The sequence below is a fragment of the Drosophila erecta genome, unplaced genomic scaffold (genome assembly GCF_003286155.1).
Source record: "Drosophila erecta strain 14021-0224.00,06,07 unplaced genomic scaffold, DereRS2 tig00000021-arrow-pilon, whole genome shotgun sequence".
Lineage (NCBI taxonomy): Eukaryota > Metazoa > Arthropoda > Insecta > Diptera > Drosophilidae > Drosophila > Drosophila erecta.
This window is the reverse complement of record NW_020825198.1, coordinates 6,511,145-6,530,402: the sequence shown is the minus strand read 5'-3', so window position 1 is coordinate 6,530,402 and position 19,258 is coordinate 6,511,145. Positions and strand designations below refer to the sequence as shown.

The following is a 19,258-nucleotide window of genomic DNA, read 5'->3' as shown; positions in this document are numbered from 1 at the left end:
TGTGCGTGTAATTTTGTGAGCCCATCAAAGTTCCCACTCCCTATCCGATTCCCCTTTATACCCACCATATAGATACTCCTTGTCGCTGGAAGTCGCACCACCCGTTGACGCAACCACCGCAGCACCGTAGCCGAGTGCCACTTCGTAGGGCGCTCCATCGTAGAGTGGAGCACAGCCGTAGGCTCCGTTTGAGTTGGAATTCGGGGATCCGGCGGGCTGGAGTTGCTGCTGCGTCTGCGGCTGCTGCTGCTGCTGCTGCGCATGTGCAACATCGCTGGCGTAGGAGGGGGCGGTGAGGTGGGGCCACGCCTCCGATGCGCCACTTTCGCCACTTTGAAGGCTGTGCGAGTGGTGCTGGTGCAAATGATGGTGCTGGTGGTGGTGCTGATGGGAGTGATGGTGGTGCAGGTGGTGGTGGAACTGATGATGCTGATGGCCTCCGGTTGCCAAGCTGCTGTTGTTGTTGCCGGTGGGTGTTTGGCTGCCGTTGCTGTTGTTGCTGCTGCTGTTGCTGCTGTGGTTGTTATTGCTGCTGGTGTTGTTGTTGGCGGCTGCAGCGGCCGCTGCCAGAACCTCAAGCTCAACATCGGCGGGCTCGATTTTATGCAGCCGACCCATCAGCTCGTGCCGATAGTCCAGTTCCGGGGACTGCCAAAGAAGAAGAACACAGAGAGAAAATGTGTTAGCAATGAAAAATAACATACGCAAAAAAAAAACAGCCTAATAGGATTGCGAACATACCTATGTTCACGTATAAAGCAATAACAATGGAGGAAAATAATTTAATATATAAAACAAAAGAATGTGTTTTTCCTCATCCTTTTGGCAACTGCGAGTTTGCAAATTAAAATTTAATCCTATGGCCAAGAATGATATTTATTTTAATAAAATAATTTTAAGACTTTTTCCTTTGTGCAGTTACAGCATCGTGTGTTATATGGCCCATTGGGCAATCAGAGCTCCAAACCTTCTTCTCTCCGGCATCTACCTCTATCTTCCCTGCTTCCCTGCCATAAATTTTGATTAAACTTTTATCGCCCTGCAACACTTTCTGCTGCCACTTGAGCAATCTCGTGCCCACTGCCCCCTGTCCGAATCATCCGAGCCTTATCTTTACGTTCATTTCTTTTCTCTGGCTTTATTTTTATTGCATTCTTCGCTTCAATTTCGTTTTGCTCGGCACCGAAATTTGTTGTTTGTAGATTTGTCGTCTGATTTTTATTTTTATTTCGATTTTGATTTTTATTTTTATTGCCCAGCTCGGGATCTTAATGCTCATGCGCTTTTACGGGAATGCAAGTTCGTTGTCTAAGTCATTCGTTTTGAGTGTGGTATCTGTCGAATTTGAATATCTCTCAGCAGGCTGTGCAAACGAGAACAAATAGAAACTCGCTAAATGTGTGGCTTTTGTCATGGTCAGACTGTTTTTGTTTTTGATTTTGTTTGCGGACTTGAGGCCTACAAATTGCTAATTCTGGAGATGATTTGCACATCAATTTTATCTTTCCTTACAACGGAGTTTTCGGAAATGTTTCTTTGAGCTGGAATAAGTTGAATAACGTTATTTTAATTGTGCTTACAACTTAAAACTTTTTCTTTTGTTTCTTCTACTTCATTGCGTTTTGTTTTGGTTAATTTTTAGAGAACGGAGGACCGCTTATTTATGGCAACACTTTAGGTGGTTTAGGCAAACATAATAATCATTTGGCAAATTAGTGAATTTTTTTATACACGAACGAGCCAGGCTTTTCACATGCAAATGATGCGGCCAAGGGCCCATATATCAAAACAACTGTCGATCGGCGAAGGCTGACCATAAAAAATAGCAGAAACCAACGAAAATCTGACTCAAATTCGAGAAATGCCCGACACTGACTCACTCCCCCGTGAAACTTTGAAACTTCGAAACTCCGACAACAAATGTTGCCTCGTTTCTGTTTTATGAGCTGAAAATTTACGAGCATGGCAAATTATTTTAGCTGCAATATTTTTGCGCCAGCATTTTTCATTTTATTGGCTGCGGTCGCTTTATTTTCTTTCTTATTTTCGGGCTATGGATTTTTGCCAGACCCACACGGTACTATTTTCGTTTTTTGGGTTTTTGAGTAATGTTTGTTCGCCGCTGAGGTCAACATGGCGTGTGATAATTTTAATAGATTTTTGTGTTTCATTGCGGGTCGTATGAGTAATGTCTGGAGCTGCCATTTTCCACCGCGAAGTGCCGAGTTGCGGTTTTCCACGAATCGAGTTTTCCACTTGGCAAATGTTCAGGGTTCTGATTGGGGCTTTTCATGGAGTGGGTTGGCTAGTTAGTCGGGGAGCTAGGGCGCATTTAGTGGGCTCTCCACGCAAATGACCTCATAAGAATGCGTGAAGCGTCGTGTTTGGAAGCCCGTGGAATCTTTAAGTGGGTTCGATTGGACTTTGGGGCACCACCACCAGCCAAACGGTAATTGTGTGACAGCCACCAGAACCACAAACATGAATTTCAATTATGAACTTTTTGTTCTTTTGGACATTTCTTTCGCCGAGGTAAAATTATGCTCAGGTACTTATAATTTCAGTTTTTACACCGACTGGCACGCCAAAGTATTTTTATTTATTTATGCTTTTTTTTACATTAAAATGCCGTTGTCAATAATCACTTCTGGCGGCAACGTCAATAAATGGGTATTATGTACGTATAAAAATTTGCATAAATTGTACTGGAGAAGGGAGTTCAAATGGCTTGTGTGTCCTGCTTTTTGTCTGTGAGTTATTTGCTCGATTGTGTTGAAGTCTTGGACATTTTATGTTATTGTTTATTGATTTGACCCATTTGGAGTGTTGATGAATTGGGTTTGGTGTCTAGTTCTGAGTTGGCTGCAGTGCAGCTTATACGTTCATAAATTGCGAGCATAATTTATTCACTAAGAGAAATTATAATTATAGGAGGGTCAATTGATTGTACATTTACTTTTATAGAGGTGACTCTCGCTTGATCAGGAAATTATTTGTGTGTTTGGAATGATCCTATATAAGTGATTACCAATTTTAATTGTAGAGGCTTAAAAATTATAATAATTTATGAGTCACATAACTTATACGTAAAGGGCATAGTTAACACCATAAAAAAGGGGATGTTCAATCCTGAAAATTCCATTAATATTTCTTAATTTTCAGTGGAGTTGAAACCAACATTTCCACTTTCCCAGCAATTCCACCTGTCGGCAAACGCAAGAGACACACAAAGGCTTCCTTTTCGCCGGCAATACTTGGATAATTTGACTGGATTTTCTCATATTCCGCGACTCAAATTCAACATGCCCCGTTTCCAGTGCATTTTGCGGCTGTTTAGCGATTCGTTTTGGTGATTTTTCATAGCCATCTCTGACTTTTATGTGGACTGACAGGCGACGGCGATGACTGGTGGCGGCTTCTGCCGCAGATGCTGCAACTGTAACCTGCAACAGGCAAGCAGCAACATTGCAAGTGCAACTGCAACTAAAACTGAGGTTGCTGCTTTGGCATTTCTCAGGTGAATGGCAGCCGAAACGTGAGGAGTTGCTTGGCTCTTAATGGCCAAGCGCGTTAAGTGCACAAATAAAGTTGTTAACTATTGTTTAACGCCACCGCCACGGAAAACAAGACATTGCTGTACCTACACATGTAGTGGGGCTCCCAAAACAAGACACAAAAGAGTAATATTTATATAAAAACAAGCAAAAAGCATAAAAAATAATGACAAACATAAATATCAACTTTACGAGTGCAACGTGACTTCATTTAAAATCGAACAAAATATGCAAAATAAAGCACTGCCAGTCGGATACGCACGCACACACACAGATGAATGCCTTCCTACACATGCAAACCACTCGCACGTGCGTGTTCGTGGTCAAGAACCTCAGACCAAATTTGGCACTTGCTGTGAGAAATGGAAACAAACGAGGAAGCAAGCAAATACCCCTCCAAACGAAAAATAAAGCCCATAAAAATTAATAAATTTGATGTTCCATTATATTCGTTGTTACTTTTATTGTTTCTCCCTTGTGTCGTCAACCAACTTCGGCAACCGTTTTGCATTTTAAAGAGCCTTCCAGCGAGAGCCCCGGTGACCATTCAATCGGCTGACATTTCTTTTCAATTTAACTCTATCTATTAACGACCATCAATATGCCAAAAATTACTACATAAAAAAGATGTCAAATTGCCAACTGTTTATTTGATACTTCCACCTCTATAAATGCGAAGCATTTTCTTAGCATGTCTCGATATTGAGCCATAAAATTGGCCATTTTGCGTTCGATCTCGGCGGCTGCGACAGCTGCGCATAAAGTCGCTCATAAATGTCGCTCCATAAAACTCGTAAGAAATGGGTCCAAATCATATCAATAACAAAAGCATTTGAACTGCGGGAAGCGATAAATTAAATGCCTAAATGGTTCGACCAGAATGGGGTTATAAAATGTCCAGAGATGGTGCCTACACAAAAGGCCCCGCAGATAGCAATCTAATTGGTGCTGTAATTCCCGAAAACATCCAAAATATCATAGTATTTACAAGATTGGGCTTTCTAAAGCGATTGCCCGACTTCATTAACGGCACGTGCCGAATATCAGTTCATCATCTATGCGAGTGCTTCCCCCCACACACCCAGTGTAAAAAAAAACAAAAAACAATGAACGCCTGGCTTTTGTGATAAGGCCAACAAAAGGCTGGTCAGAGCGAAGTCTGATTTATCTGGGGATAAGCAGAAGCGGCCCTCAAAGTTGGCCAACAGTAATTGCTAGGCCAAGACAAAAAGCCAGAAAGAAAGGCAAGAAAGCAATGGTAGAAATGCTATTAAATAATCGATGGCGTATTGTTCGTGAATCAAATTGCCAATCGCGCCCCAGGGCCAAACTTGAATTGAGTGCAAAAAAGAGAGATACTCGTGTATATAAAAACATATTTCCTGAAATCTGTTTAATGAAACGACTGCTAATGTTTATTATCGCGCGCCAGTGAAAGTTTCCATTAAGGCAGGAAGTAATAGACTTGACACATTCAAACGGCCGATCGCTCTGGGCCAGAACAAGTTCGCTGCCTGAGTCTTTCGTTTGGCGAGAGTGGCGAGTGGGGCGAGACCATGCTCGTGGCCTAAGTCTTTTGTTTTTTTTAGCGTTGAAACCAATGTCAAGCCCCAGTGCTGACCCTCTTCAAAGCTCACGGATCGCCGATAAGTCCCGCCATCGAATTAACCCCAAATATTGGGCGCCATAAAATCTAAACGTTGGACCATAAAAACCCGAGTCGGGCCCAAAAGATCGTAAAAATAGTTTAGTCCAAGCATATATGCATATAGACGATTTGTTTAGGACATGACTCAGCCAAGGAGCGAAAAGCGATTTGCATAAAAAATCGTTGGCAATTATTTTATTGGACCAACCGCACATAAATCTTGGCCAACGAGAGTGAGGTAGGCAGTGAGAGGGGAAAACTATGCCAGCTATGTTTTTCCGCATTTTCCGCCGGCCAAATCAGCATGGCAAATCAAATTTGGAACAGTAGTTGAATCGCTCTTTTCCTCGGAGGCCAACGACAAGTGCTGCCCATGCTCGACATGCGTTTTGCATCGTTCCGTTTGGTTGCGAAATGGCCAACTCCCTGCTTCTACCGCTTTCCCTCTTTTTTGGCCAACTTAAATGTCACCAGGGGACTTGAGGCCTGTGTGTCTCCTCCGCGCGACTTGCAGTCATTTTCTGGGAATTGAATTTTCCGTCCACTTTGCATTTGCTTAGAGGAGGCTTTTCCCTGGCTACTCTACTGATTTGCATCGAATATCGAATGGCCAATGCCCTGTGGGATGTGGACCCACAAATTTAAGTTAATTTTTCAGTTACACGATAAGAAATTTCAGAAATTGTAATGCCTCTGTGCGCTTTTGTTTTCCATAGGAATTCCGAAATCTTCTAGTTTTCAATAAAAAACCCAACCTTTTTTGTTAAATGTTTTCAGTCTTAGAGGAGATTGTAACATTCGTTCAGTGTATCACCATTTTTGTATGGCCTGGGCTTCCTGCTCGTGGCATGCCACATGGGCTCTCGGTCCGCAGACAGGCGTGTAGGTATTGACAAGCCATGCGCTACCTGCTACTCTATGTTGCCAAGAGTTACGTCTGCCACACCGCCTCTTGGAAAACTAGGAACTCTTTACATGGACATTCCCCGGCGAGAATCATTTACACGCGAGCAAATCGCGGGAGGGGAAACTCTGCGGGTTTTGAATCTGTTTATTTGCTTGTCGCCAGCCACAATTTGTCGGCACAGCTGGACGCGTCTCCTTCGCTTTGCTTTGGCACCTGCAAAAGCAAACAGAAAACAGCCAACAGCAAGCCAGTCTTCAGACTTGAGATATAGGGAAAACTGTGTTCGGTCCACCGAAGGTCGAACCGACATTAACACCTTTATCTGAGACGAACTCATCAATTAGGTAAGAGAGCGCAAGACGGGCTCATAAATATTTAAAGTATATTAGGCTGGAGCAAACGAAAGGGCGAGAGAAGGGAAATTTCAATTTCAAACTCATGAGAGTATCGGCACACCGAAAAAAAAGGTGTATGCCATTTAACTTAAATTACCACCTAACGTACTTTGTTTCCGATATTAACAAAATATTGTTTTCAATTTATGCATACATTTTTTGTAAATAGGTTATTTAAATAGGTTATTAGAAGAATAGGTTATTTAGGTTAGAAGTTATTTTTTTGTAAATAGGCACTTTGCTAGAATTTTTCCATGTGTAAATGAGGCCTGGAGAAACTGATGGGGGGACACACAAGGTGTCAATTTGACATAAATAGGTCTCGTATCTTCTACTCCAGCCACGCTCGTGTCGTTTACATAATTAAATGAGGTCTACCCCTCACCGCATTTTTTCCGATTTTCGTCTAATCGTAAAAGAGGCGCTAAGTGGCAGGGCAAACAACACAGTACAGCACAAATCTCTCGAAAAGGTGTTAAAAGAAAAGCATGAAGCGTTTATCTTGCGTAGCTGCCCCCTCTCTATTTTCGATTTCTCAAAAGTCCATTAAAAAAATCAAATGTTGCTGGTCATTTTTAATAGGGGCAGCTGCACATAACAAATAACTCCAGCTCATCCATCAGCTGCGATCGAATTTGAGATCATCATCATAAATTTAGCTCAACTCACCCACATATCATTTTTAAGGATCCCCGAGACCTTAACCCTCCGTTCAGTTCGTTTTCTGTATTAACACCCTCTGCTCCGCACTGCCCTTCAGCTTTGACGTCATTCGGTGTCAGTGTCTCTTTCATTAGCGTTCGGGTTATTAACCGCCTTAACCCCTGGCACCCCTTGTCCTTTAACTGGCATTCTGCCCTTTTGAGCCGGCATTTTAACACCTTTTGCGAAGGTGTTCCGTTGGCATTGGCGTGTGCTGTAGACGACGCGTGCGAGTCTTTAAGAATCTTAACTCGCAATGTCCGAAGTTGTGTATTTTTCGCTGTTTAAGTGCTTAATGCGAAATGAAAAGGAAAGATTACAAGTAATCGGGAGGTGGAATAACTTTACTGGGCCTCTTTTACTGACCTTTAAAAGAGTAAGCCATGTACAAAATATAAAAGAAAGCACCCAAAAGGTTTAAGTTTGTATATCTAAACACGAATCAAGTAGTGCCTAAATATCAAAAGGCGCATAAAATTAAAAATAAAGTCAATTATAAAAAAAACATACTTAAATGCATAATAAAGTGGCAATGAAGCTTATTGCTTTTTTATATTGGGAGTAATAAATGGAATCACATAGTAATTAAAGACACAGGTCAATTAACTTTTGATTGGATAATTTTTGTGTGGGCTTAATCTGAGTTTTACAATAACGATGAATATTAAAAAGCAAAAGAAGCAAATTTAAGCTTTCGTATTTACTGCTCTTGTAATTGTCCAATCTGTCGGTATTCTAAATTCAATTAATGAAACCAGAAGATGAGGTAAGAAGTCTATATGTTCAAGATTGACTTCAGGAAGGAATTGGATAGAAGGATTTACTTCGGATCACATAAATTTGCCACTTTTCAATCTGCCACCAAATATGCTAAGCTTTGGTCCTAGTGACCCAGATGTTATTGGCGTGATTCATTTGAAATGCTGCCACATGTTGCAATGCGGCAGCCATATAGACTGTATATTCTCAATTGGCGATTCAATGGACCTTTTCAAATGCCATTCATTATGCCACTAAACTTATTAGCTACAAATGTGTCTCCGCAATGTGTCAGTTGCAGTTCCCCAACGGCGGCATAAATCACTTGCCAAAACGGCAGCTCCACCAGAAAAACAGAAACAGAAGCAACAACAATGGTGACCACAACAAAAACACAATGCCGGACGGCCAAAGAAATGCGTTAATCAATGCAAGACCCAAAAGAAAAAAGAAGGAGGCTGCCCAAAAATGGTCAAAAGACCAGCCCACAAAAGTCAGTCGCACGTGAGTCCCAGATGATTTCCAAGGGGAATTTGAGGGGGTATTTCACTTGCTGATACTGTTCAACTTCCTCATTTGGTGAAACCACAAAAATAAACTTAATACATATTTGCCGATCTCCTACACCCGCCTGCGAATCTGAATCGCACTTCATTAAGACTCCGAATATTTGTAAAAATAACAAAACCAAAAAAAGGAAACAAAACAATATGTAAGCTTAAAATATTTGCGCTTTTGTTAACGAGTCGCAAAAAGGCACTCACAATGCGGCAGCAACAGGCTTTTTGCGTTAATGATGCACATTGTTCAGTGAAAATGAGAGGCTCACACTGAAAATCCGAGGCTGACACCTGCGAAATGAAGGATATCAGATGCGAGGGCTGATTTGGGCTTTTGTGAAAAACATGTGGATGAAAAAATAAAATAAATTGTATTTAGGAAGCATTACAACATTTTCCTTGCACAATAATGCGTGCATCTGGATTTATACGCATATCAATTCAATGACATCAGATTTTAAGTCATTTTTTTAATTTTTAACAGATCTGAATTTCCAAAATCCGTATGTATGAAAAATGTGTTATGTTGCTGCGCGTACACTTAATTCTCACTTTGATTTATGCACATCGCAGCCCACTTTGATGGCAGATCGTTTTTTCCTGCAGGTGGGCGTCAATTGGAGCAGCTGCATCCAAAAAATAAAACCCAAAAGCCGAACGACAAACAACAAAACAAGCCACATTGATTGCCCGCTTCCTGCTCAACAAAAAATGTACTGCAAAAGGGGGCGGGAAGCGAATTATGCACTAAGCGATTGTCATTACAATAAATTTCGCATATTGTGCGCATAAATTTCGCAAATGCTTCAAAGGAGCCCAGGCAGCTGGGACATCCAAAACTGGAGTTGCCATGACTCATGGGTTCTTATTGTGGCAGAAACTGGGTCAAATTGCGGCATATGCGAGTGCTTAGAAGACAATGAGTCAACGCCGCGTATACGCAATGTGGGCCAGGCAGTAACTTCTTCGAAGTGACATTTCCAGTCGGGTCTCAACTTTTCGGCTTTTCAACTCTTTTTGGCCGTACTTCGATTTCGATTTCAGGCAGCTGTCAAGTTGTCAAAACGTTTGCCTTATCAACATTTCAATTAGGTTTGCAGCAGGGAGAAGTTTGCCACATTAACGATATGAATTGATAGTTGGCCTGTCAAAATCTTTTGGCACATATCTATTTCGTCTGACTGCCGTTCAAATATCAGCCGCATGTGTGCCGAGTTGGCAGTCGCATATGCAGATTGTGTGGCAAGTTAAAATGCCAGCAGACATCAACTGTTTAACATTTCTCGACTTCTGTTTGGATCGGTTACTCCATCCAGAAAACGCGGCTATATCACCTGCTCATTCAGCAGTCTATCTGTCCAATTAAGCATTTATTTTGCGACATTTAATTAGGCGAGATAGAGCGCTTAGTGGCTGATGGTTGAGTGGAAATATGACATGGTTTGAGGAGTGGGAAAATGAAAACAAACAAACTAAAACACATAAGTCATTTAATCTTGAACATTTTTGCCGCTGCACTTCTTTATTGGCTGCCAATCTTAAGTTAGATCCAATTTCCAAGTGGAATTGAAACCTATTGCAATTTAATTAAACCACTCTATACTTATGTGCTGATTAACCTTCAATCTGCCCAACTCATCTACTCACTCACTTTCATTTTCGGCAGGGTCTTATAATTTACATTCGGCACTAACTGAGCATTGTTTATGGCTCATTTAGCTAATTTCACTTATTACCCCTTACAGCATCCCGCCTTCAATTTGATTTATTTTAACGCTCCACCCAAATGAGTTTAATTAGCAGCGGAGGAATATAAACAAAGCAAGAAATTCGCTTCCCAATTATTCGAGTCTGCTGTTTATTTGCTTAATTCTCGTGTTAAATGCATTTAATTTAACTGTGACATATAAATTATCGGCAACCTTGGGCAATCCGCGTTCTATGCAATTAAATAAATTGCGGGGCAAGATCAGCGGGATGGAGAGATTGTGGTGCTTTTTAAAAACAAATAAACTAAAGTTAGGATAGCCCGGGGGCGCAAATATTTTGACGATCGGCTTGCACAATTAATAAACAAAAATCGCGCAGAATACAGGGGCATAAATTATAAGGCTAACATATGTCTGGCCTGGACATTAAAGCCCCCTTCCCCGCCAGCTGCCAAATGCAATCACGACTCGCAGAATCGGTTGGTAAGAAATCATAGCTCTCTAGCCTGAGACAAATGCGGCATGATGGCCCAAGGGGACGGGCCATGCAATTACCCACAACTGGGAAATTAAAATGCATGTGCAGTGATTTTGAGGGGGGGTCTTATTCGAGGGGCACCTGGATGCGTGTGGGGCTCTCTGACCCCTTGAACCCCCGACTCCGTCGCATAAAATATGTGACAGCTTTGACACCAACAAACAAATAACCGCAGCAGCCCATGGAGAACCCCCATCCCAGCTCCAATCTTTCGTATTCACTCCACCCGAGGGGAACATCATGTCCGACAAGATTTTCGTTTAAAACGCGAACAGGTTTCGCTTTTATTTTCCCTCTGCGTGTGCCGCCTTTCAGGGAACACTGTACTACAGCAAACCAAGGTGTCTTTCCAAGGTACTTTTACTTTTAGGTATTTTGGTTGTTTCCATATACTTGTTGCCCCTTCTAGTTGGTTGACATTATTTCAGCCGTACAGGCTTGTAGAACATCAGGTATTCATAGGTTTTCAAAGTAAGGATCTTAAAGATTATCACAAACCATTTTTTGTAGCCCAGTGTAAGCCCAGCGAGAAAGGCTGGCGCGGATTATGCTAATTTTCGGCATTTCATTGAGGAAAAAGTCTTCGTATCTATGAGTCTGTTTATCGGGCTGCGAGTGTGTGAAGGCATTTCATTGAGGCCAAGCGATATTTACGCAACCAGTTAACAGAAAACTCGAATCCCAAATGGACATGGCCGGCAGAAGTTTCTGGGCAAAGGGGCTCCCGGGGGGGCCAGGTGGGTGAGACTTGGGCAAAGAGTTGAAACAAAACTCCCAAAATAGATACAAGTCGAAGAGGCAAAATGAAATAAATCAACGGCCAGACGACGAGGGAATAAACAATAATTTGGTTAAATTAGAAAATCGGTAACAAAAATCAATGATGCTGAAAATTTTCATAATAATAGCGTTAATAGCCATCATAACAACGGTCGAAGACCAAACAATAGACCAATATTTTCGGCTGGCAGGGAAAGGTGGGAAAAGATACTCCGCTGGAGTTCGGCATCGAATTGCTTTTGGTCTCGAAAAGAGAGGCTAATGGTCGACAAATTGCTCAATGAAATTGATATGGGAATGGATTCGGTGCAGTAGTCTATGAAAAAGCCACAGAGCAAATATATATTCCTTAAATTCGTCGTAATACCGAAGTTATCGAAGTTCCATCAAACAACCGAAGCTTAATCACATCCAAATAAGGGATATATTGCAAATTGTACGATTAAATGCATTTAAATTGGATTTAATGACTGACTAATGACTCACCTACAAAAAAAAAGATTCGAAATGCTTTTGTATGCTAAACTGGTGCCCTAAACTTGTGCAAATTTGAATAAATGTTATTGTGGCTATAAACCGTTTTCAAAAGAGTCTTTTATTTTATTGCGTTTTGTCGGATGTTATTTTATGTACATAAATTCCCCTTTAGCATTGTGGCCTAGCCAAAATGGCGACTAGAGGTTTTTCGTTCTCTATCTAACGGTATCAGCGCAATTGGCTTCCTAGGTACACACAGATACACACACAGACAGCCATCTATATAGTCACTATGTACAGATACTTCCCGTTGAGCGGTACATGCGCAGTGTCACGCATTCGCTCAGTTGTTCAGCTTTTCAGTCCGCTCCGCTCGACGCCTGTTAAGCACCATTAAGCAGCACAAGTCAGCGTCGCCATGTTGATACAGCCCCCCTCAGCTGTACCGCCACCCACCGCCCCCACTCCCCCCGCTCGATAACACCCGCTGGAAGTGTCCAACCAAAAGTCGGCAGAGCTACAGGCTAAGCCCCGCGGCGCAGCAAATCAAAACACATTTCATAGCTTGAAACAAAGCGCAAAACTTAGGTGGAGAGCAAAACAGCAGCTAGAGCTGCGAGAGAAAGGTCAGAGGCGGCGAAAGGGGGTCATTTACTTGATAAATTATATATTTTATTAATAATTATATATAAATTAATTATATTATATTATATATATATATATATATGATGGTTTAAACAATATTGTATTTGTATCTAGTAGTTTGAAATAAAATTTAAAAGCAAATAAATGGTTGCCCCTGAATAAACTAATACCTAGTACCATCACGCGCTTAAGTACGCTTACAAAAGTAGTTCAGACTGAGGTAATAGCCCCCCCTTAAAGTCCGCCCACCCCGCCTCTGACTCGCCGCCATTTGCCGAGCGTTTTGCCATACAGTTGCTGCCGTGCCGTCGATGTAGCTGCCGTCGTTCTGCTCATGTGCGCATGACGAATGACCGCAATTTGCGACAGTTTTTTCCCCGGCTCTTAAGTATCTTATTTATTTTTTAGTTATTTTACTTTACATATCTGCCTGGCTGACTGATGTTGTTGACTATTAGCTGTCGATTGTGCTGCCCGCTGGTGTGTGTATCTATTTTCATTATTGGCTGACTTTAAATGTGATTCGTATTTGCTGTTGCCTGTATATACGCTTATTTATTCTAATGACAAGTCACTCGAAACTGACTGATATTGATATGGTTATATGGTTATATGGTTATTGTAGTCGCTATTTACTATTTGCTATTTACTGTTCCCGTCTAGCGAGCCATTTTGCTATTGAGAGCGATTTGGTTTAGTGAGTTCCAGCGATCGCTATTTGAATAGATTCTATTGAATTTGTTTACGTGAAAATGCTGCATTAGAGAATTGAGAGATTTTGTCATTTCTTTATTTAAGGTAGTTATGCTTATGCTTCTTTAACTAAGGGAAACAGCAGTTTTCCACCACATTTTGGCACTTCCCTGGAGTCTCCTGAATAAAGTTTCCCCATTAAAAAAAAGAAACTCGTTTTCCACCCCCGCCACTCATTTGCATAAAACCATTCGCACAGCTATTGCATATCACCGGGATATTGAATATCCTTGGATATTATGAAGGCAAACAGGAATGCATAATAAAACATTAATTGATGTCGCTGACGCGTCGTTTCATTTGGGAAATATTCTCACAATTTCACGCTGGGCAATCATAACATTCGAATACATTGGGGTGGCCAGTGAAGCTACGAACAAAACACTACAAATAAACGCACAGGAAGTGCCCTGAAACCCAGGGCCTACAAAACCAATTTCCGATCAGAGCTGGAAAAGCGCTCAGCCATATCGAGGGGCTCTTAACCCATTGGTAGCTGCACTGAACTGGCATGCGCAACATGTAGATTGTGTGGAATCAATAAATATTTGAAATGAAACTGTTGAACAAACGCTGGTCGGTCGGACACAGGATTTGCGGGCAATTAATTTGTGTTATTCGGGAAACTTAAGGGGGCAGAGACGAAAGTTCAATGGCCAAGGGGCGATTATTGACAGGCCCTATTAGTGGGTCAATTGCCCAGAAGAGATCTCAATGCTGGCCACTCGTACCTGGCGCTTCTTCTCGACTTATAGCCATTTCGTGTACCTTTCTGTGCTCTGGCAATTAGCGGCACGGCCGATCGATCGATCATAGAAATCTCGGCCGGGTGATAAAAGTTAAGTAAGCACGTAACGTGAATTGAAGTGTTTTTAGACGCATATGTGGCTGCAATGGGATATCTCCCATCGGTCCACGGATTGTACGAGTATATAATAGTGCCTTGCGAAATGTGCTGTGATTTCGATTTCGATTTCGACTTACCAATTTACCATCTGATTTCGTGGCGGACTGGTTTGTTTGAACCTTTGTTGGGCCTTACGACCGATCGAGCTGATCGAGCGATGGAGACCATCCGATGATGGCTTTATCAGCGCCCCGCGATCAAAAGTGTTTTTTTTCTCACCTTGTTGTTGAAATGAATTCGAGGCGAAATTGAAATTTACAGCGCCGGCATTTGACATCGGCTTGGGTCAACTATTCGAAGATTTCACGCAGATTTTGTTTTATAATCAAATAATTGATCTTAATGCGGCATCGGAGCTTTAAATGAAATTTACTTCATTCCATTCGCTGTCGTCCGCTGAGCTTTTGATCCCATCAAAACCCGAAACGAATTGCGCTTCAATGTTGCGGGGGTTTTAGCACCTCTGTGAGCATAAAAGTATTTTAATTTTTTTTCTTTTCGGGCAAACTAGTTTCCGCAATAATTCGCCGAACTCAAACATGTTTCTCCTTTTTTAGGCCTTAGGCCCGGCAATCTGTCAAAAATTTGAGGTGATACTTTTGCTGAGCCGAAAAAATTTTGAAATTAGCCGGTCAAAAGGGTTGTCTCTGGCCAATAACTGCTCACTCACGTGCCATAAACTTTGGGCTCAAATTGGGTTAAATCAATACTGAGGATTCTATTGAAAGGCTTTTAGAGAACCCAAGTTGATGGATAGTCGATTTGATGATTTCAGACATTGTTTTTTAAGGCTCAACACAAAAGCTATGTGAAGAGATTAAGGAAGGTGTTTCAATATTTTTAAGGGATAATACAATTATTCCTTGATTGCAACCATGATAGGTGTATTCCCAATAATAGCCTATCTGGAAGACCGCAAGAATTCCGCAAAATGCTATGTGCACCCAGTGGCTTGTGAGTGATTGATTCTCGTGGCACGATTGACCTCCAACTTGGCCAGGCGGCGAATCAATCAAAACTGGCTGCAAATAAATGATATTTTATCCTCAACTTTTTGTGCCATTTTTGGCGCATTTGTGTGCCAGTTTTCGTTTTCGTTTTCATTTGCATGAATTGGCAAAATCAAAATAAGGCAAAGTCTAGACACTAAAAACTTGGCATTGTGATGGAGGAAACAGAAATTACATTCGGGATTTGCATAGGAATCGATCGATCGATGGGCGATCTCCCACTGGGCCTTAATGAGATTTTGGCCAACTGCTTTCATGGCTTACTCCAGTTATTATTTAACTGCCATTGTCTGGGCGGTGTGTAATTGGCAATAGGTGTTTTGTTCGGGGGCTCGATCCAATCTTGAACTTATTCCAAAATGGAAAGTCTACTAGGGACATAATTATCTTATCGGGCCATTATTCCGGCGTTTTCTATCTAATTTGGCACGATTTTTTATGGCTCAGATGAGCAGACAGCAAAGCAATTGCACGGGCTGTAATTCTTGTTAAATTTCAGCGCCGATTTCGATTCTTTGAAGGCGGCCGCCTTTGTCTGATGCCGATTCGCAAATGCAAATATTTTCTATTGATTCAGATAGGCTATAAACTCAAATACGTTTCATTTCGTACATTAGAAAATGTCTTTTATTGGCAAATCACTGGAGCGACTGCAAGTTTCGTTTAGACAAAAATAATTTGCATAATTCTTCGGCCCGTGCTGACAGTAGTTTCCCCCTTCTCAAAAGCTCTAAATGTGAGTTATCTGATTTTTATCTATATTTAATTATTTACGATTGAAGCACAATGGTTCAGGGCCATTAATCAGTCGGCGATATAGCCGCGTGGCTATGTGCCTAATTAGTTCCATTACTCACTGAATGTATCCGATACGCAAATAGTCGGATACTTGGATACTTGGATACCTGGATTCCATTGCAGCTAATTCTCTGTAAGCGATCGTAAACTAATTTCGTTCTGAGCCATAAAATACGAAGTTTTTCGTCATAATCGCCGTGAGTCGTGGGAATTACCTTGCCATATCTCGTCATATCTGCTAAATCAGTTGAAAACGGAAGAAGTCCGCCCCTCACCCGAAAGTCTACACTATCTGGAGGAAATGGGGGGATTCCAGGGGGCCAAAGGCGGCCTACAGCGCTTTGTACTTTTGCGACTGTGTATAAATATTTGACAACACATGCCTAATTAGTGCAGCCATTGATGGTGACAGGCGGAACAAGCACAACACTTGTCGAACACCCAGCCAGCTCTTTTACGATGCCTTTTACCCGGAATCGCCAATGTCTCGGGTTCTTCGCGTATACCTGCGTATATCTGTATGTATTTCCCGAGGAGTTCGATCCTTATCTCCAGGGAAGGAAGTGTTCTGAAGAGGGCAGCTAGAACCCCACACATACCAGAGCTTTTGTTGAGCAAGGCAAGACTTTCTGCGGGAAACTAAACTTATCAATGGGCGTAAGGCAGGTAGACCACGGTTGTAAAATGTCGAGATAACGCAATGAAGCGGGCAACGATAGGAAAATTTAGGGAGATTGCCTCGACATCATATAATTGATAAGGGAGACAGTTATTCCTAAGAAAAATGGTATTTATACTTTGAAAAACGAATTAATGCGCATATATATGCGATCAGTTTCAATAAAAGCACTAAAGTGCTTATTGACATTTGGCAATGGGCAGGATAAACAGTTCCTCGGCAAGCCGCATTACTCATACGTACCCTTGCCATTTGTAATTATGTTCTCATAGCATGTTCTCATAGTATTGATCAATGCCACCCAGTCGATGATCGGGCTATAGCTATATACATATACTCGCATATATGTAGGAACCGTGTAGGAACCGTGGTGATACCATCTCGTCAGTCAGTTGGGGACACTTGGCACATTGGCAAAGTGTTGTGGGCAAATGTTTACCCAGAGCTTCGCAAGTAAGCGCGAGTCAAACAATTGAGGCAAACAAGCCGGGAAAACAGAAAAACAGAAAAACAGGCTGCAAACATGGATATCGCAAGGAGGAGTGCGGATCGCAGCGGATCGGATGGTCTGTGATCGCCACAGTTTCCCTGCGGAACGCGTGAAAAGTGTGGATGGGTTCAAAAGAGTTAACCGACCGTGTATTTGAGAACGGCTTAAAGAGCCGGGGGTTCCTGCAGGTGATAACAAGATTTACAAATCGATTGTCGCATTTGACAAAAAAAAAAAAATGGGGATGAAGCGGCGAAGGAACTGAAGGAACACCCGAGGAAATCCAAGGTGTTAATCTCTGTGAAAACACACTCGAGAACACACAAAAATTCCGCAGTTCAACTCCTCATCTCAATCGATAATCGAGCTAATTTGTTTTCCGTTTTATTGTAATTTGCGATTGCCGCGTGCGTTTTATTTATACTCGTACTCGAAATCGTACTCAAAAATCGTCAAAAATCTGGTCTGCTCAAGATTTGCATTTTGATAAGCGGAAGTTGTTGGGCTTAAGGTGTTTTTCATGTGATTTGTAAGCTCTCGTATTTGTTGTGTGCTCGCTTTTTGTTGTCAAATTTGGCTAAAATTAATTTGCAATAAAAGCGGCTTTATTAGCGCATTTTGTTATAATTATGGTTCGTAAGGCTTTTGTTGGTTTCAATTGAATTGGGCTTGACGAGGAACAAACGATTGCAAATTAATTGGCTGATGTTTAAGATTTTTAAACGCATTATGCTTGTTTGAAACACAAGTCTTTTTTACAGTAATAGAATCTACATCGTTTCATGTTTTGGTCAAGCTAGGAAATTTCTATATGTGACTGAAATGATTTCTTGATCATTCTTTACACTGCCTTTTATTTATAAGAAAATATCTATCTGCTTATTGGATTTTTATATCACTCTTTCTCATTTCGAGAAGGGTTATTAGGTTTCTAGAACTTTTCGGTAGAATTGATTGACTTCCAGTTTTTCTTATTGTTTTTATATGATTTTCTTCTAGAGATCCGAAACCGAACTCACCTGCATCACCCAGTAGTTATTGTTGGCGGCAAACTGATCACCAATTATGATATCCGTATGCATTTAAGCGGCGTTTTTCGCATGAAGCTTCTGCACTCGACTGGAGACCAGGGGGATGCCTGGCGGGGGAGGGGATGCCACCGATTCTACCGATATTCTACCAATATTTAACCGACAATTTGCAACTGGGCTCCGTACTTTTGTGTTTGCGGACAATTAAATGGCGCTGCTCTGACTCACGAGTCACGATCAGTTCAAGGCACAGTGATTAATCAATTTTGGATGCGAATTGAAAATCGTATTTGGGATCGGATTTCGGGATTATTATTGAATACTTCTGCTTGACATGGCACTGCGAGCGACAGACATTGCGGCACGTTTTCTTATTATTCAATTGCTTTTGTTATTAAATTAATGAAATTTGCAAGGATATGCAAATGAAGGCACTCGATCACTTTCTCTCACTCTTTTGTTTCCCTTTTGTTTTGTTTGCACACTGATTTGTTGTATCCTTTGCGTTAATTGCAAAAACTTAATAAAAGCCGCCGGCTTTTGCTCACTTCCGCATTCGATCAGCTTCGGCTTGTATCTTACTTGTATCTGTATCTCTAGTTCCTGTCGATATGCTGTATATATGGGCAGTAAATTCGTTGAAATATTCTACAGATAATGGTAAGGCACTTGTGGGCTTGTAATTAATAACTTATTTGCTCTTTTGCTTAAGTGGATATTCAGGCAATTCACGCGCTCGTCGGCAAAGTAGTTACTGCGCTGGCGGGAACCGAGTTCGTACTGATTGGACGAGCGCGGGTTTCGCGCAGACGAGCCTCGAAAGTCAGAAAGCCAGTCAGCTAGCTGCCGCTTAACCCCCGCCGCTTAACCCTCCACTGCCGGCTATGCGGCTCTGCGGCTCTGCGGCGCTCTCGCT

At 41.7% G+C, this 19,258-nt stretch overlaps 1 protein-coding gene across 1 annotated transcript in view; it reads right to left on the bottom strand.

Annotated features, from left to right (window-relative positions):
- The window catches only part of LOC6546260 (dendritic arbor reduction protein 1), a 27,628-nt gene extending 8,370 nt beyond the window's left edge, over window positions 1–19,258 (bottom strand). The window contains exons 1-2 of the mRNA XM_001971736.3: window positions 18,331–19,258; window positions 66–648 (exon numbers count right to left, since the gene is read on the bottom strand). Of these exons, the coding sequence (XP_001971772.1) occupies window positions 66–648; window positions 18,331–18,393 (646 nt within the window). The 5' untranslated portion in view covers window positions 18,394–19,258. The remainder of the gene's footprint in view (window positions 1–65; window positions 649–18,330) is intronic.